This window comes from Henckelia pumila, chromosome 4 (assembly GCF_033568475.1).
Source record: "Henckelia pumila isolate YLH828 chromosome 4, ASM3356847v2, whole genome shotgun sequence".
In the NCBI taxonomy this organism is placed as follows: Eukaryota; Viridiplantae; Streptophyta; class Magnoliopsida; order Lamiales; family Gesneriaceae; genus Henckelia; species Henckelia pumila.
Genome location: NC_133123.1, coordinates 29992524 through 30018761, shown reverse-complemented (window position 1 = coordinate 30018761; position 26238 = coordinate 29992524). Strand labels below are relative to the sequence as shown.

Genomic DNA, 26238 nt, shown 5'->3' with positions numbered 1-26238 from the left:
GCCATTCCCGTAAGTTGTTTCTTTACCTAATGATATATATAGTTGGCGATAATAATATACCTACATTTTAAGTATTTTGTGTCGCTCGCTTTCGACATATAGTTAATTATTGTTTCCCGACCATCCACGTGGTATTGACTCTGAAAATAATTATAGTTTCGAACAATTGTTGTTTAAACAAAAATTATAGATAATGATAATTGTATAATTCTATTATTTTAAATCATCTCACGGCACCATCAGTGGTTCGTTATCATAATTATTGCTTCACGATCATATAATACCAAGATGGATCGGATCATTCAATACTTCTTATTTTCAACTTTAACGATTATATAGCGTTTAATTATTGCAAACAAATCAAATTTTATGTATGTGGAAAAATTAGTGTGGGTTGAAAAATCAAAATTATGTCCTTGTCTATAAAATTTTGTTTTGGTAAAAAACAAATCCGTAGACAATGACAGATTTTCTTTGCAAACGTATGTGCTTAAAATTTTTAAGAAATATATATATGAAAAGAGCCAATAAAATGTGAAAGGTGGAGAAAAAGTTGGGGACATTAATTTGGCGTAATACGAAAAGAGAAATATGAAAATGTACGACAATCAGAACCCAACAAATCAAGGGTTTTTTTTACTGTTTATCGTAGAACTCATATTTTTTTTTTCCAATTTAATGTGGTGGTACAAGCATTTTGTTTCTACCGTAACACGTCATGGAAATAGGCGTGATAATAATGAAGTCACGCTTTATAAGTAAGCGGTACAAAAAATATATTTTTAAGTCATACCATCTTAGATGGCGTGACTTTAATTTTTATTATAAATAAAAATAAGTCACGCTTTTCTATGTATAATAATAATAATTGTTAATTCTTACCAATATTATCAAATTTAATAGTGTCATTCTTTATGATTTAATTATTAAATATATTACCGATATTATCAAATTTATTGTTATTATTATTTTTGGTGAAGTTGTTTTTGTTGATATATTTTATTTGTGTATTATCAAATTTATTTTTCTAATTATTTTTTTTGAAGAGTAATTATTATATTTTTTTAATTCTTGTTACCTTATTTAATTTAATACAATAATATTCATAAATTTTTAATTAATTTTCATTATTATTTTTTTTGTATTGAAAGTAATATTTAAAAAAAACATTATCAAATATATTATTATTGTTATTTTATACAAGTAGTATGTGAAAATTTCATTTTTTTGTTGCATTATTAGAATTAAAATAATAATAATTATTATTAGTAAATATATTTTTTATTACTCTTTTTATTATCTAACCATTATCATATATATTTTTTATTTTTTTAAACAAATAGTGCATAAAAATTATTTATTTAATCATTAGACAACAAATTTGTTATAATATCTTACTCTACTAAAATAAAATTTTAGTTAAGGTATAACACGAAAAAATAAAGTGTATTTAACATAAGTGAAGTATATATTATCTTTAAAAATTCATGATAAAATATTATTATTATTATTAAATAAAATTTATTATCGTTGTAATTATACATATTTATTTATATTTATATTTTGACCATATTGTCATTATTATATTTGTTGTTTTTAATGTTGACATATTTTATTTGGGTACCATAAAATATATTATTATACTTAACATATTGTTTTTGGTAGTATTAACCTTATTAGTATGGAACAAATAATGTAATTGATCAAAAATAATATTTAAGTTGTTGCTACGGTTTTTTTAAAAATGTCAGAATATTCTAACTGTTTTTAAAAAACGGTCGCAATGCGTCTCGACAAAGATTTTTGAAATTCTTTCAAAAAGCATGATAAATTGAAATTTGCGATGATTTTTCCGATGAAATAACCGTCGTAACTGCCAAATTTTTTTAGTGTGACGAGATTAATATTAAACATAACATTATTATTATTATCTGAATGAATATCGAATTTTATTATTATGATTATTATTTTCATTTTTTTACTACATGGAACAAATAATCTAATAAATTTGATAAGTATTAAACATTAATTTTTTCCGAAATAGTAAGATTATTATTATTATCATTTCATTATATAATTATTCTTATTTTTTGAATTAGTATTTTATTATGATTCTTAATATTTCTTAATCACTAATGATCTAGTTAATGAGATTAATTTTAATTATATTATTTTTTTACTAAAATAGTAAGAAAATTGTTATTATTATATAAATAAATAAGAGAATCCATAATATTAATGTTAAATATATGATTATTATTAAATAAATAAATAATTAACGAATTAAAATCGAATAGTATTATTTTTGTTGTTGTAGTGGTTGTTTGACTTGTTTCATGATCATGAAACAAATTTTACTTAATTTCTAATTTATTTGTTTATTATGGCTTTGAATTGCGGGCTTTGACCGATCACTCGTACAAAGAAAAGAAAGGGTTTTTTAACTGTTTACTGTAAATATTATTTTAAATTATCAAATTACAGTAAATTAAAAAAAATTTCGAAACTAATGTATCACGCCTAATTGTTTGGCGTGTAATGACCAAAGTCACGCCTCTTAAAGAAGCGTGACTTTGATTTTATTTTTAAAAATTAAGTCACGCTTTATCATCGGAGTGACTTCAATGTTTATTTTTTTAAAAAAAAATGTATATGCTAGCTAATGGCTTGACTCTATTGTTACAAATTTTATTTTATATTTATATAATTTATATATATTTAAATTAATTGTAAATTGTTATTTATTTTTATAATTAAAAATAAGTGTATATAGAGTCATTAAAATATGTGTCGGACAATCTCATTTTGTCATGAAAAATAAACGTGTTGGATTGTAGGGTTCAACCGAGCATATGAGTATTACCTCAATGATAAATCTAATATCTCATTATTTGTCACGTCAACAATATATCATTAATTACGTCTGTGTGTAAAATTAAGAACCATTTGATGCATGATTTGTTTATTACCCTTAAGGTACGTACCGTTTGGAAATTAATATTTTCATTGTTTTTAGCAAAACTATAATATTCATATTATTTAAATATTACTGAAGTATGTAAACATATCTATGTTAAATCAATCTATTACGGGTTAATAAAGATAGAAAAATGCAAATGATTGATGAAGATAGTATCACAAGACTTGTTATTAAAAATGATGATAATTATGTTCTTTTATTGAGAATAAAAAAACAGATGATATGAAAATTTCGTAAAAATAGAAAAATCTCAAATATAAAATAAAAAAAATATTTGATGCAATAATTTAAATTAAGGTTTAGAATGTATTATTTATACAAATTTTTTTTTCATAAATCAATAGTGATCAACATATAATATAGAAAATTACAAAATCATTTTTAATATAATTTGATTAACATATTTCACTTATTAACAAATAAAGAATAAAATATACAAGATATGGAAAATAAAACAATTCATGTTATGAATCAAGTCGTAATTTCTCAAGATTAATAAAAAAATAGAAAGTTCGATCGAACTGTAATAATTAGATAAGTTTCAATATCAATATTGTGTTAATGTAAAACTAAACGTAGCATTATATTCATAAGCTTACATAAATTATTGATAATGTCTTATTCTAAACTGTTAAGGTGGATGCAAAATAATATTGATCGTAAATAATACAAATATTGAAACTACAAGTCTTGCATTGTTTGAAAATGATCCAAATATTTTTATTAGTTACAATGTCGAAGACTATATTGATTACATCATTAAGACATAAAATAATTTTTTTTTCAAAAAGTATATATTATTACCATGAAAATAATTTATTAACTGTGTGTTAATATCTTCTCATTTTAATTAATTTATTTAATAATATTTATCGACAACAAAAGATGTTCTCACGTGCATCACACGTGATTTTTACTAGTATAATAAATATATGAATAAATAATAAATACACACACACACACACACACACACACACACATATATATATATATATATATATATATTTATAATCAGTAACATCTTACTCATTCTCGACCTGAATACCTGATTAAATATATATACACACATATATTATATATAACCATATATGTATGTATTATTTATTCATTTATTTATTATATTAATGAAATTTTATAGAAATATATATATATACATATATAAATATATGTGTATATATTTATTCATTATTTATTATATTAAAGAAATATTTATTCATATAGTTCAATGATGTTACTATCAACAATATAAGTGTTTCAAAATTGATTGATCGAAACCATATATATTTACTAGTATATATTTTTAATAACAATTTTTGTGATACTATCTTTATCAATCATTTGCATTTTTTTATATTTATTAACCCGTAGCATATTGATTTAACATAGATATGTTTACAGACTTCAATAATATTTAAATAATATGAATCTTATAGTTTTGCTAAAAATAATTGAAAATATTCATTTCCAAACGGCACGTACCTTAAGGGTAATAAACAAATCATGCATTAAATGGTTCTTAATTTTACACACAGACGTAATTAATGATATATTGTTGACGTGACAAATCATGAGATATTAGATCTATCATTGATGTAATACTCATATGCTCGGTTGAACCCTACAATTCAACACGTTTATTTTTCATGACGAAATGAGTTTTTCTGACACATATTATAATGGCTCTATATACACTTATTTTTAATTATAAAAATACATAACAATTTACAATTAATTTAAATATATATATATAAATTATATAAATATAAAATAAAATTTGTAACAATAAAATCAAGCCATTAGCTAGCATAGACGTTAATTTTTTTTTAAAAAAAATTAACATTGAAGTCACGCCGATGATCGTGGCGTGACTTCAAAAAAATTTTAAAAATAAAATCAAAGTCACGCTTTTTTAAGCGGCGTGGCTTTGGCTATTACACGCCAAACAATTAGGCGTGATACATTAGTTTCGAAAACTTTTTCAATTTACTGTAATTTGATAATTTAAAATAATATTTACAATAAACAGTTAAAAAACCCAATAAAGCGCCTTACTTTATTTATTTTAATTATTTAAAAAAATCTAGTCACGCAACCTAAGATGGCGTGACTTGAATCAAATATTTTTTTTTTCCTTGTCGGTTCACGCTTTCAAAGAAGGCGTGACTTCATTTTATCACGCTAATTTTTATGGCGTGTTAGGATAGAAATAGATACTAGTTAATTTACTGTAGATTCATATTTGGTGTATCTATATATATATATCTATTCTATTATAAATATTTAGGTTTCATTGTTAATTTACATTGTTGTTCTTGTGTGTTTAATGACACTAATTAATGAGTTTTTTTATTAATTTCTAATGAATTTAATTATATAGTTTATATTTAAACATTACTTACATAAACATGATGAAAGAATTATTGAGCTATTTTTTTTTCTCATTTCATTTCATATTTTTTATATTATCTCTTTAGTTTTGATTGTTAGCTAAAATTTATGATTTTAATTAATAATTTTTATTTATATACATAATTATGTAAGTTCTATTATGAATTTACAAACATCGATCCTCTTGTTTGTTTAATGACTTTAATTAATGTGTTTTTTTTGGCTTTGTAATTAATTTAATTTATATGGTTTATTTTTATACATTATTTTTATAAAAATGGTAAAAAAAATTATTGTTAGTTATTTTTTTCTTTATTGCTTTCTAATCAATTTAATTTATATAGTTTATGTTTAAAAATTACTTGCATAAAACATGATGAAAAAAATTGTAAGCTATTTATTTTTCGATTTGAATCATTATTTCTTACATCTTTAGTAGTGGTTGTTTGCTAAAACGTATGTTTTCAAATATTAATTATTATTATATTATATATAATAAATATGAAAAAATTGTAAACTATTTATTTTCCGATTTGAATCATTATTTCTTACTTTTTTAATAGTGGTTGTTTGCTAAAACGTATGTTTTCAAATATTAATTATTATTATTATATTATATAATAAATATGTAATTTCTATATGTAAGTTCTATTGTAAATTTACAAATATTACACGGTTGCTCTTGTGTGTTTAATAAATTTAACTAATGAGCTTTCTTTATTACTTTATAATGAATTTAAGTTATATAGTTTAGGGAAAACTGCAAATTTGGTCATGTATGTTTGTCACTTTGCGATTTTGGTCATCTATGTTTTTATATTTCAGTTTTAGTCCTGCATGATTTGATTTTTGGAAATTTCGGTCTTTTTTATTGGAAAATGCTTACGTGACATTGTACACGTCAGCTCCAGATCAGCACTGAATTGGTGTCACGTCAGCGCCACGTCGAAAAAGAACTAAAATTGCCAAAAAATAAAGATAGCGGACTAAAACTGAAATTTGAAAATATAAAGAACTGAAATCGCAAAGTGACAAACATACAAGACCAAAAAAACAATTTTTCCTATAGTTTATGATCAAACATTACTTGCATAAAACATGTTAATTTAAAAAATTGTTGTAAGCTATTTATTTTTCCATTTGAATTATTATTTCTTATATCTTTAGTAGTGGTTGTTTGCTAAAACTTATTTTTTAAAATAAATTTTTTATTTTTATATATAAATATGTAAATTCTATTGTTAATTTATAAATATACTCTTGTTTGTTTAATGACTTTAATTAATGAGATTTCTTTTTGTTTTTTCTAATTAATTTAATTTATATGATTTATTTTTATACAATACTCTTATAAAATGTGGTGAAAAATTATTGTGAACTATTTGTTTTTTTCATGCATTTGTATTCTTTTTTTTTTTTTATCTCTATAGTTGTGGTTGTTAACTAAAATTTAAGTTTAAAATAAATTTTTTTGCACCCATAATTTTTTAGTTTAATTTTACAAATTAATTTATCGTGTAAATCATAATTTTGATACAAACTCGGTAGCACACTGCTCTTTGCTAGCCCTCGATAATATGGTTATAAACACTTAAATATAAACTGAATGACTTAGGAAACTCTGCTACACTTAGAAAGAATCTCGTGTCTATTTAAACTTATGTGTTTAAATCAAAGTTTTTTGAAAATAATATTTTTATGATTTTACTTATAAATTAATTAAATAAAACAAAATAAAAGATCATATTGATATATTTTTTAGAGTTTTTAATTTTATAATTTGTAATAATTTTTTTCGACCAACGTTTTCTTGTAGATTATATTTATAAATTATTTTAATAAAACATGATGATAAATCATTGCGATAAGAATATGACAAAAGAAAATGATACGATAAAATCAAATATAAGAAAAAAATTGTGTATTCCAATGTTTTAATTTTTTTAAAAAATTTTTTTTTCAAATTATTCACATATGAGTAATTAACATGAATTTTGAAATTTAATGCTATATATTTTCATTATCTTCTGTTAAGTTAATTAATTTTTGAGTAGGTATTTTGTGAAATGGTTCCACATATCTTTATCTTCCGTTAAGTCAATAATTTTTTATATGTGACCTAAATAATAAATATATCTCATAAAACACTTATGAGTTTGTCTTGCATGAGTTGTTCTCTTAATTTTCTTTCAAAACTAATTACTCTAACGTATGTTCTTCATGTCTGAAATCACTACTAGAATTCGATAAACATGTAATTAATTTAATTAAATTATTCATATATAAATAATTGAACATAACAAAAAACTTGAGAATTAATCATATAATACAATCAAATTACAATAAAAGAATAGAAATATCCTGAAACTAAAACAAGTGGTGCCCTATACGCTTAGTTCATGATAATTGACTGAAGATTGATTCACATTCTGTCTGAACCACTTGTAAGTTGCACCATCGAATGTGGTATCCATGATAGAATCAAGAACGTGAGTAAAATTTCCAAGTACGCAATGTATGAGGTACATGCAAGGACTCATTTGGTTAATCGGGATTAAAAAATTGGAACTCATGTTTAGACTCTAAGAACCCCGGTATGAGGTCGGTGTTCCAAAAAGTCATTGGATACCACAAATACTTTGCGTGCTCTTCGACATACTCTGTCCTAGATAAGTACCACACACAATGTTCTATGGATCCAGTAGATGTCACACGATAATAAAGAAACAAGAGCTGAGAGACCCTACTCAACTTACTATCTCAAGTTATATTAGGCTCAACGTGTTTATCACATATTCATACATATATACATTACATGATAATCATGCATCATCTCACATATATCTCAGTCAATACTTACATATCTCTAAAGAGTCGGTTTAGTAGTACAGAGTCTATAAAGTCCCAGCCTAAAGATAAGTGAACTTTATAACACTATTTTTTTTAATCTAAAAGTCTCTATTCATCCATTATCTCTCGTTAATTCGTAGAAGTCGAGAGCTCCACAAATGAGCACAGTTTCTTTATGACCTCTGTGGAGACATCGGGTGCAAACATATAAAAATCAATATGACATTTGGCGATGCATCCCTTGCATTTGGCGACGCAAAAGAGCGTCGCGGAAAGTAAAATTTTTTTTTTCCCGGGGTGGAGGCGCAGGCGCTCCTTCGTTGCGCAAAATAGCGCACCGGATGCGCGGCCGCGCCCCTGAACTACGCGGGCACGCTGGGACCTCAAAAATCTTTATTTTTCTCTTATTTTCTTACTCCAAAGACTCGGAATGGTGACCTCTCAAAGTCTAGATCACAATATACAATAAAGAGATGTCCAAAAATCATTCAAACGAGTATCAAATGCAAGAAGTTTGAAACTCTCAAATATTCAACATGTTTTCAACATTTATTTAAAATCATTTGATTGCTAGACCCAAGCTCCACTTCTACTCTCAATTCTTAATCCTCAAAAAAGAAGGTTGTAATAAAGAAAGGGACATGTGATAATTTTGTCCTAGCTAGTGAAACAAGAAAGACAAGGATCTATATCCAATACGCAATCAAAGGATTTCTCACCCCACCCAAAAATCGAAGAATTCCCCTTGCTTTGTTTTCGCTCCGCTCGTGCGTGGTACTCCTTGCTCGCGGAGCGGCATACCGAAAAAAGAAAAGAAGGATCCAGCCATAGGGAAACCTATGACTACCCTGTTACGAAGGCGCGCATTAAAGCAAAGCGCATGTCCCTGCAGTACAGTACGAATATACGAGAATGTCCCTCCCTTCCTTATGTCATTTGTATGTCCTTCGAAGCCTTACAGCAGTCCTTCTGGCGCGTTTTGTCATGTGATTTTAAGAAACGCCGCATAATCCTGGAAAGATTATCAAACCATCAGTCTGAACTTGGTTTCTAAACCCAGCTAGGTATACTAAAACCTTAGAGCTGAGCTAGACCCCTAACAACCTTCTAAATGATTTAGAGAGCTCCGAATCAGGCTTTCGGAGTGGTGGCAAGCAAGGCCAAAAGAGAAAGTCCCATCTGACCCTAAGCAGATGCTTTTGACATCTTAATCTCAATGGATAATGCATGGGGAAAATGTATGCTCAAGAATCTGGGGTTATCAATTCTCTGATTCCGTCTGAATCTTGATCTTAGGGATCCCAAGGGAAAAGAAAACACAACGTCACCACTTACTCTCTCCCAATCGGGGTGGGCGTTGAGCTTCTCAACCCCGGACTCGGCACTCCTATATAGAGTATTCTGGTCATGGAAGTTGCTCTACATTCCATGCCACTCAAATATAGACCCAAACGTCCGCTGCAATCTAGGCAAGTCTGCCATCAAATATGAACAAAGTCTGGCTCAATATGAATGAGATGATGCAATTCAATATATTAAAATCTCTGTTCAATCTGAGCATCTCATCTCATATATCAAATCATTAGCATGAATCATATATCGATAATCATCGAATAAAACCAAATTCATAATTTCATGATATTCAATCAATTCATATAATTCAAATAATATAGCAAATAAGTGTGTGATTTATTGGGCTCGAGAATCTCAATCTTCTCGAGGATTCAATCCCAAACTCTTCATTGTCTATCCATACCTCAATTTCAAGTCCGGAAATGCTCAAGTCTTGAAAGCTACATCAATATGAAATTCATATCAATTTCTTGTCATTCTTGCTAAATAATCATTTAACAATTTATTTAGATTCAACCCGACGGCATAACGTCTAAAAATCGGATATTTCTAAAATTCTCAAACATCAATATTACTACAAATCCATCATAATATCATCATCAAAATCATCTCTAATTTTCAAAATTCATTAACCAAAAATTCCAAAAATTCTTAAAATTCTTCGAAAATCAAAAACATGTTCGAACGATTGTATTTTCTCAAACCGTCTTAGATATACCATCTCTATTATCTCAAGAACATATTTATCCAACTAAAATTCAAATCCAACAACTTCTCAAAATTATAACTTGGTAGAATTTAATCATACTTACGTAGAAACGTAGCTCTTGTTGATTTTTTCCAAAAGCCGTTTGTTAAGTGGCGAGAAGTTAGACAAACCCCTAACCGTTTATTGATGAAGAAAACATAAATACATGAAAGAGAGGGAGACTAAACCAAAACCTCTCAAGATTACTACAATTACAATAATGAAATAAAAAACAACCAAAAAGCCAGAACTAATTAAGAGTTATAAAATTTCGAGGAACTACGATTTAAGGTAGACCAAATGTGAGACCCCTGCCCCACATAGCAAAAATAAAAGCTTTAAAATTAGTTTAAAACGGGCTACAATGGACTTCTATAGAAACTTGGGTTAATAATTTTCATTAAAGCGAGGACGAATAAGAAATAGTTTTTATAGGGCATATTGTGCAGTCGCGCAAGCGCGGACATAGGTCGAACGCGTGACATAATGGTAACAAAGCCGGTCACCTGCATGAACCATGGGAAATAAGTGCTATACGGGGTAAAGTGTTTCGTGCGTGGGAGCCACCTCTTGAACCTATAGGAGTCACCTCTAGATTCTCGGTGTTGATAGATCAGTTAGTGCGAGGACGTCGTGTTCTTGTTCTGAAGGAAAGATGATTACGAGACCCCTGTACCATATGAGAAAATAAAATCTTTAAAATGAGCTACAATGCGCTTCTATATCAACTTTGGTTAATCATTTTCGTAAAGCGAGTACGAATACAAAGTAGTTGCTATAGAGGCTCCTTGTGCAGTCGTGTAAGCGCGGGCCTAGGCCCGGGGCGTGACACCAAACATTAAATGTTGAAATTTAATATTATTGTTTTTATATTTTGTTGAGTTAATTAATTTTATAGTAGGTCTCTTGTGCGACGGTTTAAAGGATTTTTATCCTTTAGACCGCTCAATCTTGCTCATATTTTAAAATAAAAATAATACTTTTGACATTAAAATTTGTTGAAGTATGCTTCTATCAGATTGAATAGGAATAGAGAAGAGATCAGATCGAATAGTATAGATCAGATGAGCTCGATGTTCAGATGAGTTCGTGGTGCAGATCAAATACTGGGATCAGATCGATGTGATGGTTAGATGAGTCTTCGGATGAGTTCATGCAGATAGATTGCTCGAGCTTTGTGACTTGGTTAGAAATCAGATGAAGTTTCAGTAAAGCTGGAAACTTGAAGGCAGATCGATGCAGATCGATATACAAGAGCAGATCAGACTGATGAATGAAGGCTTATCGGGTTGGACCATGTTGACTTTATAATTGGACCGTAAGTTATTGTTGACCTAAAGCCCAAGATGAAAGTCGGTTTAATTCTCTATAAATACAGATGGAAGCTCGCCGCAACGAATAACAAAAAAATAAAATTCTTCAGAATATATTGAGAGAAGAAAAGAGAGATTTCGGAGGAGAGAAACTAAGCGAAGATTGTGACGGGAAGAATTCAAGTATCAAAAGCTTGAATTGAGTCTGTATCTAGCTTGAGAGTTTTTCATTGTCCATCTCTGTAATAAGCTCTGTTCTTGAGCTTGAGTTTTGTTCTGTTGGTGATTAATAAAGTGATTGTTGCTCTCCCATGGACGTAGGCAAATTTCTGCCGAACCACGTAAACACTTGTGTTGTTTATTGTTTTTTGAGTGAGTTGATGATTGATCTATGTGCGTTGGTTTAGCTGTTCTGGGATTGTGTTATTGTTCTTGTGTGTTCATCCGCATGGTGAATTCTTGATCATTAAATTTCGGATTGATTCCTAACAAGTGGCGCCGCCTGTGGGAAACTAAGCAAAGATGGTGGGATCAATGAAATTTGATATTGAGAAGTTCACGGGCAAGAACGGTTTCTCGCTCTGCAGGATTAAGATGCGTGCAATCCTGATACAACAAGGATTGGTGGAAGCTCTTAAAAAGAAGGAGGAGATGTCCGATGAGATAAAAAACAAGGATGAATTGCTCGAGAAAGCACACAGTGCAATTATTCTCTATCTGGGAGATAGACCTCTTCGGGAGGTGGCCAGAGAAGAATCTGCAGCGGCGGTGTGGCTTAAACTTGAGAACTTGTATATGACGAAATCCCTGGCTAACCGTCTGTACATGAAACAGAGATTGTATTCCTTTGTGATTAAGGATGAGAAGCAACTTGAAGACCAGATCGAAGAATTCACAAAGATATTGGATGACTTGGAGAATATTGAAGTAAAGCTTGAGGATGAGGATCGGGCTTTGATACTTCTAAATGCTCTTCCAAAAGCATATGAAAATTTCAGAGATGCTTTGCTATATGGAAGAGAACAGACAATAACATTGGAAGAAGTTATGCCTGCTATTCAATCCAAGGAACTTCAGAGAAAGTCAAACACAAACACTGAATCACATGAAGAAGGTCTTACGGCGAGAGGTGGAAGTGATAAGAGGACATCCAGTGGAAAATACAGGCCAAAATCCAGATCGAAGAGTCAAGGAAGAAACCAGAACAAAAATTTGGGTAATATGAAGTGCTATGCTTGTCAGAAGGTTGGACATCTGCGAAGAGATTGTCCGGAAAGGAAAGGAAAGCATCAGGAAAAACTCAAGGAAGATGGTACTCTGGCCATAGCTTCAGATGGATATGACTCGGCAGAAGTATTGGTGGTTTCTAAAGGTGATTAGAACCATGAATGGATATTGGATTCAGGATGCTCCTTTCACATGTGTCCTATAAGATCTTGGTTTGAAAAATTGGAGGAAGCAGATCAGGGCATGGTACTGTTGGGGAATAATCAATCATGCAAAATGAAGGGCTCTGGAAATATCAGAATAAGGATGCATGATGGGATCGACAGAGTACTCACCAAGGTGATATATGTGCCCGAGTTGAAGAGAAACTTGATATCACTGGGAACGCTTGATGCTCAGGGATATTCATTCAAATCAGGAGCATGAAGTATCTCAGTGTCAAAAGGATCTCTGGTTGTTATGAAGGCTATCAAGAGGAACCTCCTGTATGTACTACAAGGTGACACGATTATTGAAAGTACAACAAGTATTCAGGAACAGTAGGACAGAACCAAGCTATGGCATCTAAGGCTTGGACATGCAAGTGAGAAAGGATTACATGAACTATCTAAACAGGGTCTGTTAGGTGGAGATAAGATCGAATCACTGGAGTTGTGTGATAGTTGTGCTCTTGGGAAATCAAAAAGAGTATCGTTTGGTCAAGGAAGTCACACAACTGAGCAACCATTGGCCTACATTCATTCAGATCTATGGGGTCCTTCTCGGACAGAAACTCATGGTGGAGGCAGATACTTCATGTCTTTGATAGATGATTACTCAAGGAGAGTATGGATATTCATCTTAAAGACTAAGGATGAAGCTTATGACAAGTTCAGAGAATGGCTGCTGGCAGTTGAGACAAGAGTGATCGAAGAGTTAAACACCTGAGAACAGATAATGGGCAGGAATACTTATCAGATAAGTTTGTAAAGTTATGTAAGGAGAAAGACATTACCAAACACAGAACAGTGGCAGGAACACCACAACAGAATGGCCTGGCAGAGAGAATGAACAGAACTCTTCTGGAAAAGGTCAGATGTATGTTGATCAATGCTTCTCTACCTAAGTCCTTCTGGGGAGAAGCATTATCTACTGCGTGCTACTTGGTCAATAGGTGTCCATCCAGCGCGATTGGTTTCAAGACACCAATGGAAAAGTGGAGTGGAACACCTGCAGACTACTCAAACTTGAGGGTATTCGGATGTCTTGCATATGCTCATCTGAAACAGGACAAGTTGGTAGCAAGGGCAGTTAGATGTATATTCATTGGGTATCCAGATGGTGTGAAGGGTTATAAAGTTTGGAATCTGGAATCAAGAGGACCAAAGTGCTTCAACACCAGGGATGTAAAGTTTGATGAATTCAAACTGAGATATAAAATGAATGCAGATGTAAAGGACAGTCAGATCAGTGTAAGTGATAAACTACCAATTGAGGTGGAGTCTTCTGTACCAGATGAAGGATCAGAAGAGATGCAAGATTAGAATGTGACAGCGAGAGATCAAACAGAGGATTTGAGTACTTACAATCTTGCAAGGGACAGAACCAGAAGGGATATCAGAGCTCCTAAGAGGTTTGGTGAAGCTGATCTGGCTTGGTATGCACTTACAGTAGCTGAGGAGGTGGAGTATTCAGAGCCAAATACATATGATGAAGCTATGGCGAGTAAACAGAAAAACAAGTGGATTGAAGCTATGAATGAAGAGATGAACTCACTTGAGAAGAATCAAACCTGGAAGCTAGTAGACAGACCGAAGCATCAGAAGATATTGGGATGCAAGTGGATCTATAAACAGAAGGAAGGAAATCCTGGTACAGATCCGATCAATTATAAAGCAAGATTGGTTGCAAAGGGTTTTGGTCAAGTATAAGGGATATATTTTAATGAGGTCTATTCTCCAGTGGTCAAACATTGTTCCATCCGAATTATGTTAGCACTGGTGAACCAGCTCGACTTGGAGCTTGAGCAGATGGATGTGAAAACTGCATTTCTACACGGTGATCTGGAAGAAACCATTTATATGGAACAACCAAAAGGCTTCATACATCAAAAAACCCAGAACAAAGTCTGCTTACTGAGAAAATCATTGTATGGGCTAAAGCAGAGTCCGAGACAGTGGAACAAGAGGTTTGATGAGTTCATGATTGATATTGGTTTTGAGAGAAGCCAATATGACAGATGTGTCTATCTAAAGAAGGATGATGGGCAGGTTATCTTGTACCTACTGATTTACGTTGATGATATCTTGATCGCAAGTAAAAGTAGGAAAGAAATATCATTTTTGAAACAACAGCTCAACACAGAGTTTGAGATGAAAGATCTGGGTGAAGCGAAGAGAATTTTGGGCATGGACATAGTGAGAAACAGGAAAAGGCAGGAGATTCATCTGAGTCAGAAGAACTATTTGAAGAAGGTTGTTCTACGGTACAACATGAATCATGCAAAATCTCTCTTGACCCTTCTGGGACAGCATTTGAAGCTATCTGCGAGTCAATCACCTGAAAGTGAGGAAGACAAGATGAAGATGGCTGGTATTCCATATGCTAGTGGAGTGGGGAGTCTCATCTATGGAATGGTGTGTAGTAGGCCTGATCTGGCATACACAATCAGTGTTGTGTCGAGATTATGGCTAATCCGGGAACATATCATTGGCAAGCTTTAAAGTGGATTCTCCGATATCTCATAAATACTACTGGGCTGGGGTTGAAGTTCGAAAAACAGCAAGATGGTGATCCGGTAGTAGGATATGTGGATTTAGATTTGCTGGGAACTTAGACACGAGAAAGTCGTTGACTGGTTATGTGTTCACCTTTTATGGCACAGCGATCACCTGGAAGTCAAATCTACAGACAGTGGTTGCCCTTTCTACCACTGAGGCAGAATTCATAGCTATGGCTGAGGCCATAAAGGAAGTATTGTGGTTAAAAGGTATGATAGCGGAGTTGGGTGTGAAACAAGATCAAGTTATGGTGCACTGTGACAATCAAAGTGCAATACACTTGACGAAACACCAAGTCTATCATGAACGATCGAAACACATAGATGTGAAGATGCATTTCGTTAGAGATGTAATTGAAAAAGAAGATGTGATCCTTGTGAAGATAGCATCAGAAGAAAATCCTGCAGATGCTATTACAAAGTCACTGCCGTATGCTAAGTTCAAGAAATGTTTGGACTTAGTTAATGTGGTGATTGGAAATTAGTCAAGGAGGCTAGGATGGGGAGCAGCATTCATTCTGAAAGAATCAAGGTGGAGATTGTTGAAGTATGCTTCTATCATATTGAATGTGAATAGAGAAGAGATCGGATCGAATAGTATAAGATCAGATGAGCTCGATGTTCAGATGAGTTCGTGGTGCAGATCAAATACTGGGATCAGATCGATGTGATGGTTAGATGAGTCTTCGGATGAGTTCATGCAGATAGATTGCTCGAGCATCGTGACTTGGTTAGAAGTCAGATGAAGTTTCCGTAAAACTGGAAACTTGAAGGCATATCGATGCAGATCGATATACAAGAGCAGATCAGACTGATGAATGAAGGCTTATCAGGTTGGACCATGTTGACTTTATAATTGGACCGTAAGTTATTGTTGACCTTAAGCCCAAGATAAAAGTCGGTTTAATTCTCTATAAATACAGATGGAAGCTGGCCGCAACGAATAACATAAAAATAAAATTCTTCAGAATATATTGAGAGAAGAAAAGAGAGATTTCGGAGGAGAGAAACTAAGCGAAGATTGTGACGGGAAGAATTCAAGTATCAAAAGCTTGAATTGAGTCTGTATCTAGCTTGAGAGTTTTTCATTGTCCATCTCTGTAATAAGCTCTGTTCTTGAGCTTGAGTTTTGTTCTGTTGGTGATTAATAAAGTGATTGTTGCTCTCCCGTGGACGTAGGCAAATTTCTGCCGAACCACGTAAACACTTGTGTTGTTTATTGTTTTTCGAGTGAGTTGGTGATTGATCTGTGTGAGTTGGTTTAGCTGTTTTGGGATTGTGTTATTGTTCTTGTGTGTTCATCCGCGTGGTGAATTCTTGATCATTAAATTTCGGATTGATTCCTAACAAAATTAATAATTTTTCTAAAGTGATCTAAATAAGAAATCAATTTCACAAAGTTGGCTCGTAAGATTTTCTTACTAGAGTTTTTGTTTTAGTTTTGTTTCTAATTTTAATTAATCAATCACATGTGTTTCCCACGTGCAACGCACGTGCACGTTTTCTAGTATATATATATATAACTATGTCCGACTATGTGTTCACCATGTACAATAGGTGAGTTGACCAGCGCAATTAGTGAGTTAACTTATACATAATGGGCACGGAGTTGGGCATAATTGTTGGGCATCATAAAAAAACTCTCTATATATATATATAATATAAACATAACTAATCATCGTTTATGTATAAAATTTGAACGGAAATAAATATCTATATCCTTCAAAATCCACTCTAATGAGTTTTTGAATTATTACTTGCGCCACCATGAACAATTGAACATTAGAGGTGTCGGAGGATGTCCAACTAAAACTCGTCGAAACTCAAGTTATTAGCTCAAAATATGTATACGAAAACTAAAAAACTAGAGCATATATAAGATGAGAGTATCCTTCCACTGACAGAGTCATCAAGATGGATCGATCATGATGTGAAGTCGCGGACCTGTGTTATGGGCAAACTTTACTAAAATTCACTTATCTTATAAATCTGGCATATTTATCATAATTTATTTAACTTTAATCTCTTAATTGCTTCATGTTTTATTAAATTTAATCGTTCCTGCATATGATTTTCAGTCTATATATACGTATTGTTAAAACATAAAACAACCTCAAAGCGACAAAATATGTACAAAAAATTTATATCGATGACACATGCTTGACAAATAATATTGCTTTTGACGTGTAAATTCAATTTTAGTAAATTTCTAACAATTAAAGTTTGTGAAAATAAATCCTATAACTTACATGCTCGTAATTTATTTTGATTAAATTGAAGTAATATTAATTTTTAAAATCCTCGACATAATAAATAGAGGAATGAAATAATAATAAATATAAAAGATATATTACGTCAAATTAGTCAGTTGAAATGAACTTTTCAAACGCAAAGAACACATGAAAATGTGTAAATGGTACATTCAACATTTCACAAGACGATTTTCAAATGTTCTCAAGAATCGCGAGCTATTGATTCCTGGTTATGTTACACCAACATTTATTCAAAAGAACAGACCAACACAACATCAAAAGACCCTCGGCATGCCATTTCACGACTCGATGCGTAAATGGCCCAGAGCTTCGCCGCTGTGAAACTTATTGGACATCCGAAATTCTCTGTAATCCTGATACATGAAAGGATTGTACATACGAGGATGCACCGAATCTACGAGTTCTGGTGGTGTTTCCACCATTGTCTCCTCGGGCCCTAAACGAAACGAAGCGATCGAGAATCTTAAGCCAGCTTCCTTGCACATCACCCGGTGTTCCACATTCAAGAATCGTCCGTTACTCCACACCTTTAGTTATATGGAACACAGGGCTCAAGAACAAGTTTAAAACAGAAGAAAGGTTGCAGTTAGTAATAACTAATAACCAAACACATTCGAAGGCCGCTGATTTTCTCTTTACAAATTTCAATCAGGTCATTTTTTCACCTTCTAATGGTGTTTTAATCATTTGCACATGCGTCACTGGCCTTATTTTGGCCAAGTACATGTACAGATGGATCAAACTAACAATTTTCGACAAAGAGAATCATGAGTTTCATCCAACAATACCTACAGATAAACTATTATTGACAACCGATTCAAATCGAAACAAAAAACAAAGGGAAGTAACTCCGCATTTCCGTATAATCTACAAATCATCAAATATCATAGACATGAATTTGCTCAAAGATTCTATATACTTACAGCTGCAATATCTCCAAGATTAACAAGAAGCGTTCCCGGCCAGGGGTCGATCGCCACAAAAGTACCAGACCTTTTCTTTACCTCAAGGCCACCAATTATCTCATCATCCTGCAGAATAGTTAGAAAGCTAGAATCCGTGTGTATTTGTACTCCAGGCGAACCCACGGTTTCCGGGGAGAAGTTGTATTTATTGATCCTGAACTGGCAAATCCACTTTTCGAAGGAAATTCCACTCAGCACCAGCCCTTCTCCCATTTTTTGCCCAATGTACATCATGAGTTCATTCACAGCTTTAGCATATTTCAGAACAACAGCCCTGTTGACAAGTACATGGAACTCTACTTGAGGTTGTTTCAACACAAACAATGGCTTCCTTTAATGTCAATGGATCATAATAGACAGGGAAAAAGTGTAAATTTAAACGGATTAATTTAATTTATGTTACAATACCATTTGTGCAAAGAGCTGAGACATTGGCTGATTACAGGCATCTGTGATTTCTAATGTTTAGCTCGAGTTCTAACAAGTACAATCTTTTTTCCATATCTACGTCATAAATCTTGGTCGTTCCATGCCACAAGCTAAACAATACCATAAGCCTAAGGTGATTGACATTGATGAAATGGAAAGAGATTGAATTCGCAGATAAGGAAATAATCCAAACCTCTGATGGGGAGATGCATCCAACATGGAACAGAAGGAATCGACGGCTTCAGTGTTCCCCGTGTCATAAAGACCTAAAGCTTCGTAAAGGGGATTGATTTTCGAAGGAGCCATGTACCCGCTCCCGGCGATCACGTCCACGTTCCTCCTCTTGATTTCCTGCGGCAATTCCAGAAGTGATTTCACCACCGCCTTCATCTCCGACATCAGAGATCCCGGCAGAATCCCGTCGAAATTCACGATTCTGAAGCATCCCCATTCTGCGCACGCCTCTATGAGCTTGGATAACTGGGCCGGGAAATCTTGGATATCGATCACCGGTACAGGTGCCGCCATTACGCCGGAAATGCTTGGCCGTAGCTGGATATGGCGTGGGAATTTGCTTCAACTAGCTCGGTTTCGGAGTCTGATTGAGATAAAGAGTAGATTGATTTCGGAATTTTGCGCAGACAACATTTTTTGTCTCTCGAATTTGTCGGCGGAATGTCAATTTCAACTTTGGACACAAGCCAGCAAATTAGAGGGGAAAAAAAAGTAATTTTTAATTGGTTTTTGATTTTTTTCCTCCAAGTTCCAAACATTTTTCTATACAATATTTCTCCACGTTTCAATCGAAACAAGAAAAAACACACAAAAATATCCGTGAAACCATTTCAAGCTTTGATTTTGTGAAACCGAGTGGTCGTGATGATTTTGTATAGAACTACTAGATTGAACGCAAAAGAACCCAAAATAGCCACCACAGTAATGCTCTTATTAAGGCAAATATAAATATGCAGCACAAAACAGATTCTTAGCTTCTTACAATGCAGCAATACATGCATTTTAGTTTGTAGTTCATTTAAGAACTGGGTGAGGAATACTAGCCAATGATGCTTGCATTTTGTCCTCCGAAAACGATAAATCGACGAGAGATCCATGCAGATACTTTTCATAAGATGTTAAATCGAAATGACCATGTCCACACATCGCCATGACAATGACTTTGGATTCGCCCGTGTCTCTGCACCGTAGAGCTTCTCTTATGGTCGCCGCTATGGCGTGAGCTGGTTCTGGTGCTGCTATCAACCCCTCACTCCTAGCAAACTTTATGGCACCTAAAGAAACAAAAACACAAGGATTGGTATTAAGATAACCATACATATGATTTCACCTCTCGGGTCAAGTTCAAAATCTGTTTTTTAGTGTGTATAAAAGAGGAACATATTACATATATACCTTCAAAACATTCAGTCTGAGGTATTGAAGTTACTTCCATAAAACCCAACTCGTGCACATGCGAAACCAATGGAGCCATGCCATGGTACCGAAGACCCCCAGCATGAATCGGGTCGGGTACAAAATCGTGCCCAAGTGTGTGCATCTTCATCAAAGGAGTCATCCCAGCCGTATCACCATAATCATAAGCATACACGCCTTTCGTCAATGAGGGGCAGGCTTCTGGTTCAACTGCTCTGATAATAGGATCAATCTTCCCAGCAAGTTTCTCCCGAATGAATGGAAAAACAAGCCCTGCAAAGTTTGATCCACCCCCTGTGCAACCAATAATCACATCCGGTGTCTCCCCGAAAGCCTCGAGCTGTTTGATGCACTCTTCGCCTATAACAGTTTGATGAAGAAGAACGTGATTGAGTACACTGCCTAAGCAGTATTTTGTGTCAGCATTTGTAGCAGCAATCTCCACTGCCTCAGAGATTGCTATTCCTAAACTCCCGGGGCTCGAGGGATCCTTTTCGAGTATGCTCTGACCCGATTTCGTGAGGCCGGAAGGTGAAGGATGAACCTTGGCACCCCAAGTTTCCATCATCAGTTTGCGATATGGTTTTTGATCATAAGACGTGCGGACTTGCCACACCTGCAGGAAGCAGTACACTTGCAAACATTAGCATTGTCCCCACGGATGACAAACGGGTAAATGTCTATGCTTGAAATAACAAGCAGAAAAAAGTTCATTACTTCACAATTAAGACCAAATAAGGCGCAAGCAAAAGCAATAGAACTCCCCCATTGTCCAGCTCCAGTCTCAGTAACCACATTCTTGACGCCTTGTTGCGCATTGTACCAAACTTGAGGGACGGCTGTGTTAGCTTTATGCGAACCAGCAGGGCTAACGCCTTCGTATTTGTAGTAGATTCTTGCAGGTGTATCGAGTAGTTTTTCGAATCTCTTGGCTCTGGATTCGACTTAACAAGCATAAGATTTTCCTGAACAAGTCGAGCATAGTATAATACATCACATTCTAGGCAAGTATATCTGACCAAACCTGATCAAAGGTGTTGGACGCCAAAGCCTATAAACATCTAAAACTTCTTCCGGGATGTCTATAAACCGGTCATTTGTGGCCTCTTGTTTGATTAATTCTTCTGGGAATAAAGGCAACAAGTCCTCGGGTTTCACCGGTTCGAAAGTTTTCGGATGCAGATAAGGTGGCGGCTTTACCGGCAGATCTGCTGTTAGATTGTACCACTGTTTGGGAATTTCGATTGCCTTCGAGTTGATCGAATACAATGCTTTGGCGCTGAATTTGGAAGCAGATGAAAGGTTCAAGTAAAATGGCTTTTTCCTCACTGCAAAATGCCCCAGCCAATTCTCTTTCCCTGCAGAACATACTCATAGAACTATTAGTATTTATGGCAAGTTCCCATGCAAGTATATTACTATCAATTAACTCTGAGATTGGATATGAATTCTTGAAACTCTTATTATAATTTGTTATTCCATTGGAGATTTGAGAGACCAAGTACAAGGTAAATAGAAGAAGTCGTCACCTTTAAGGCAAAATGGGTTGCAGACAGCCTGAGAAAGTAGACCGTGTGCCATTTCCGAGTTTTGAAGTGCTGATGAAGGTGAGAAATGGGAATTTAGTTGGCAAGTTTTTTTTATTGTAGTGGCAGGCGGCATTCATTGCATGATTTAATAATTATTGGTCTGAATTTAATGTAAATCGCTTTCTTTAACGTAAAAATTTAAGAAGTATTGACAATAATATATGTTAAGGAGTCAGCACGGCATATCGTTTAGCGCGGCAGAAAGCAAATTGGAAGAAGTATCTCGTGTATCTTTCCGATAGTCAACTTGGCTTGCATCATTCCATTATTTCCCTAATTTTTTGCTTTTCAAATAAGAAATAGATATTATAATTTAACAGAATCTTTACTGCCAAAGTTCATCATAAATCCGTTTATGTTATAAATTCAAATTTCAAAACACGTGGAGGTCATCATATTATCAATTGAATACTATGTTAAAACATAGAGATGTGCTACTCCAAATGTTCCATAGACCGAGACGCACAAACCGATAAATAATTACAGTTGTACCTTTATTGAACCAAAATAACAAGAGGGAACACAAGCGCTGTCCAAAGTTCATGGGACAGAGAGCTAATAATTTATTGCTGGCTAGCAATAGCTTTGTTAGGTAAGCAAAGAAAGTGTTGTCATTTTATTACTTAAAGAAGCTTCAAAACTAACGGGTTGAAGTTGACAACGCTAAAAATTCTGGTCAGATGCAGGTACTCGGCCACCGAATTCTAATAATTGTAGCTTCTGTTACAGCTTGAGAAATGCTTTGATGATCCCCATCATTTCACTTCCAGGAAACCTCCAGAGACATCCTCTTGCTGCAGCCAGCTCGTCGAATTCGAGCACTGAATCACCATTGAAAGCTCGAACTTGTTTGCCTTGTTTCTTACCTTGAGTTTGATAATTATCTACCATCTCTTCACCAGATGCCACGATCGGAAGTGGAAATGGGTCGAGAGAAGTTTCCAAGACATGCGACTCCCCACCCACAGCACCAACAAAGTCTTTCAAACGACACAGTGTGAAAGGGACTGGTTCAAAGCTGTGGTCGCCATATTCGACTGGCGTAGAGTGGTCACCGGTGACACAAATGTAGTATTGGAATGCCCCGCTTGATTCTGCTTGCCAAAGGAGCTTAGCTAGCTGGCCTATAGCTCTATCAACAGCTTCCAATCCTTTCACTTTGAAAATGCTCGCTTTATCATGACCTGCATCATCTATCGCCTGCAATTACATAACTTAGAGCTAACTTACAGCAAAAACTTAAAAAATGAATAGATAAAGAATTGTAGATCACCACCTTAATGTGAAGAAATCCAAAATCATAGCCATTAGATCTGCCAGGTTCATGCTCGTCTTCACCAGGCACAAAAACATTGGGGCATAACTCCAGAGGAGCTGAGAGTGCATTGGCTATGGCAGTTGCCTTGGATGTTAAGAGGGTTCTGTAGTCACCAGTGGCTCCAGGAGCTTCCAGAATATCAATACCAAGGGATAAACCCAACCCAGCAATAATTTTAGTCGGAGCAACCATGCATGGCCATAAACCATGTATCTTTTCGAATGGAGGAACCTAAAATACATAATCGTGAAAACATGAGTAGTTTCTCAGGCATCTCAGTAGATAAGCCAAATGAATTCTAGCAAACAATTTTAAAAAGATATGAAATTTATATTTCTCAGGAGAGAGGATGTGAGATTACCTAAGTCCAAAAGAATTACCTCTATTCGAATACCACAACCTCGTAAAAGAACGACATTTGCAATGTTCTTTCCTTCGGCAGCCCTTCTTGCGTTCAGAGGATGAGCAACCAAAATGTGAGATATTTCCTGGGATAACTCATTAACAACTGCAGCTGTGTTTTTTGCTTCATCAGAATCATCAAGTGGTTGAGCTTCTAAAAGTAGGCGGTTATCCTTCAATGGATCCGTGCCTGATATATTTCCACTTAATTTTGGTCCTTTTACAACCACCCCACATCTATGCTCTGTCGCATACCTTAAGGATACATTTAATTATGTAATTTATCAGTTTAACTTGGCAAGATAGTATAGTAGACACAAATTAAATCTAAGCTAAAATTGAGTACTTTTAAGTTGCGACAGCATAGGTGAACACCATAGATTAGTGAATCATTTAAGTCCTCACTTACTTTTGGATTGTAGGCTAAAACCCAAGAAAGAAGCATGCACTGTTCCTATGAATAACATAGTGTAGGAAAAGTTAAAAAAATTGGAAAAACACGCACCTGACTCTAACTTCATACTGCGGAAAAGAAGGCAGTTTCATTCCATCCAATGCTGCACAAAGAATCGGTCCTTCTTCTTCAAAATGCCTATCTGCCCTCCTGTTAGTAACCACTCCAGTTTTCTCGTCCAGGGTAGCAAAGTTTGACTGAGTATAAATCCAAGTCAGCACTGAGTCACAACAACTATAATCAAACTTGTTCAGAAGCATCATGAAAATCTATCATGCGAACAAAATTTTACAATACAGTAGGTATGAGTATTTTCCATTTAAAGTAACGTGTACGATAGCCACTTATAAGGTGTATAAAGCATCCAAGTTTTTGCAGTTTAAAAAGAAAATGAAACTGATGAAGAATGGGAAAATAAGCATCCTATTCTAAACCCAATCCTTTTCAAGAGTGCGCTGTAAATTGTAATAACTGGTTTAGATGAATTCTTTTACAACCACTAACGGGACAATTGCAGTCTCTTGGACATGCTAAGAACTGAATAAGAAAAGAAAATTCTGCCACATGAAACTCCAGAAATGTTGAAGCCAGATTTGTAAGAGAATTTTGATAGAGTCGCAAAATCACCATGTTGGACCTTCACATAAAGATTATCCCAGACAGTTAGGCAGCACACAGGAACTAATCAATGTCACGATAAAGTCCAGGAAATAGAAAACCTAATCATAAGAGACTGAAAACACAGCACAACAGGATGATGATCAAAGAGCAAACACGTACTTTAAATGCGATGTCCCCTGGAGACATGACCAGTCCAGCGCCCATCGACTCAAATGCACCTCGCCCTCGATAATAAACACGAGGGTCATAACCCAATATAGAAAGATGTGCGGTATCACTTCCACAAGCCAAACCAACTTCAACAGGATCCATCAAACCATTTATTCCAGCCGAAGCTATGGCATCCAAGTTAGGTACATTTGCTGCTTGCAGAGGAGTCCTGTATCCTAAACTTGGCAGTGATACATCTCCCAGTCCATCAATTAGGACAAAAGCCACCCTTCTCTTTGGCTCCTCTGAGTTAACCATTCCTATGTGCTATGCTACTAACAGCCTGACAACTGATACAAGTAATTAAAGAGAGAATTATCGACAAATAAATTCACTTATCCATGGCTAACCGAAATAGGAAAGGTTTCTTGAGTCTTGACACGCACTTTCAGAAAAATTGAAGCAATTTTTGCCCCAACGATCATATTGAACACAGCAACAATGGCTCCAGACATGCAGAAGAAAAAATTAACTAATATACAAGCAAAGGTAAACATATTACCAAAAAACTTCTGAATTTCGTTCTTCGACAGGCTGGAATGTTATTCTGCAAACCGAGTATTATGCTGATATTTGAAGAGCTTCTCCGAGGATTCGATCGCGGCGGCGATTAGGTTTTCGGCTGCCGCCGGTGATGTTGGCGTTAGAATTAAGAATTATTTAGTTTGATCAGCAATATGTTAAAACCAAACTATATCGAAATTCACAAAAATTACACTAAGACTCAATCATGAATAAATCTCCAAACTCAAACCTTTCTTTCTCCCAACTCCTTACCTTTAAAGATTCTTTCTTTGGACTCCCAAGATTCTTTCTTTGGACTCTTAAAGACCACAAAATTTGATTATTTTAATATTTAATTCTTATACTCAATATGGGTGGTTTTGTACTTAGATCTGAAGGTTTTATACTTATATCTAAAGATCTAT

General features: G+C 34.0%; 3 protein-coding genes across 5 annotated transcripts; all 3 read right to left on the bottom strand.

Moving 5' to 3' along the window:
• Nucleotides 1-17977: 17977 nt before the first annotated feature.
• Nucleotides 17978-20067, bottom strand: LOC140863441 (2-oxoglutarate-dependent dioxygenase DAO-like). The gene is made up of 3 exons (XM_073266870.1): nt 19478-20067; nt 18814-19129; nt 17978-18417 (listed from the first exon to the last, which is right to left on the bottom strand). Exons 1-3 carry the CDS (start codon nt 19810-19812, stop codon nt 18169-18171), a joined length of 900 nt encoding a protein of 299 aa, XP_073122971.1. The 5' UTR covers nt 19813-20067; the 3' UTR covers nt 17978-18168.
• A 142-nt stretch (nt 20068-20209) lies between these two features.
• LOC140863440 (uncharacterized) lies at nt 20210-22401 on the bottom strand. The gene is made up of 5 exons (XM_073266869.1): nt 22245-22401; nt 21740-22073; nt 21433-21649; nt 20695-21331; nt 20210-20573 (listed from the first exon to the last, which is right to left on the bottom strand). Exons 1-5 carry the CDS (start codon nt 22375-22377, stop codon nt 20314-20316), a joined length of 1581 nt encoding a protein of 526 aa, XP_073122970.1. The 5' UTR covers nt 22378-22401; the 3' UTR covers nt 20210-20313.
• Nucleotides 22402-22729: 328 nt separating this feature from the next.
• Nucleotides 22730-26026, bottom strand: LOC140864733 (uncharacterized). 3 transcript variants are annotated; one of them, XM_073269069.1, is made up of 6 exons: nt 25812-26026; nt 25259-25584; nt 24530-24675; nt 24003-24279; nt 23581-23853; nt 22730-23504 (listed from the first exon to the last, which is right to left on the bottom strand). In XM_073269069.1, exons 2-6 carry the CDS (start codon nt 25565-25567, stop codon nt 23028-23030), a joined length of 1482 nt encoding a protein of 493 aa, XP_073125170.1. In that variant the 5' UTR covers nt 25568-25584; nt 25812-26026; the 3' UTR covers nt 22730-23027. The 3 variants fall into 3 exon arrangements, with proteins under 3 accessions (XP_073125170.1, XP_073125171.1, XP_073125169.1); XM_073269070.1 differs by having other exon boundaries at nt 25259-25581; XM_073269068.1 differs by having other exon boundaries at nt 25259-25599; nt 25812-26025.
• Between the last annotated feature and the right edge of the window lie 212 nt (nt 26027-26238).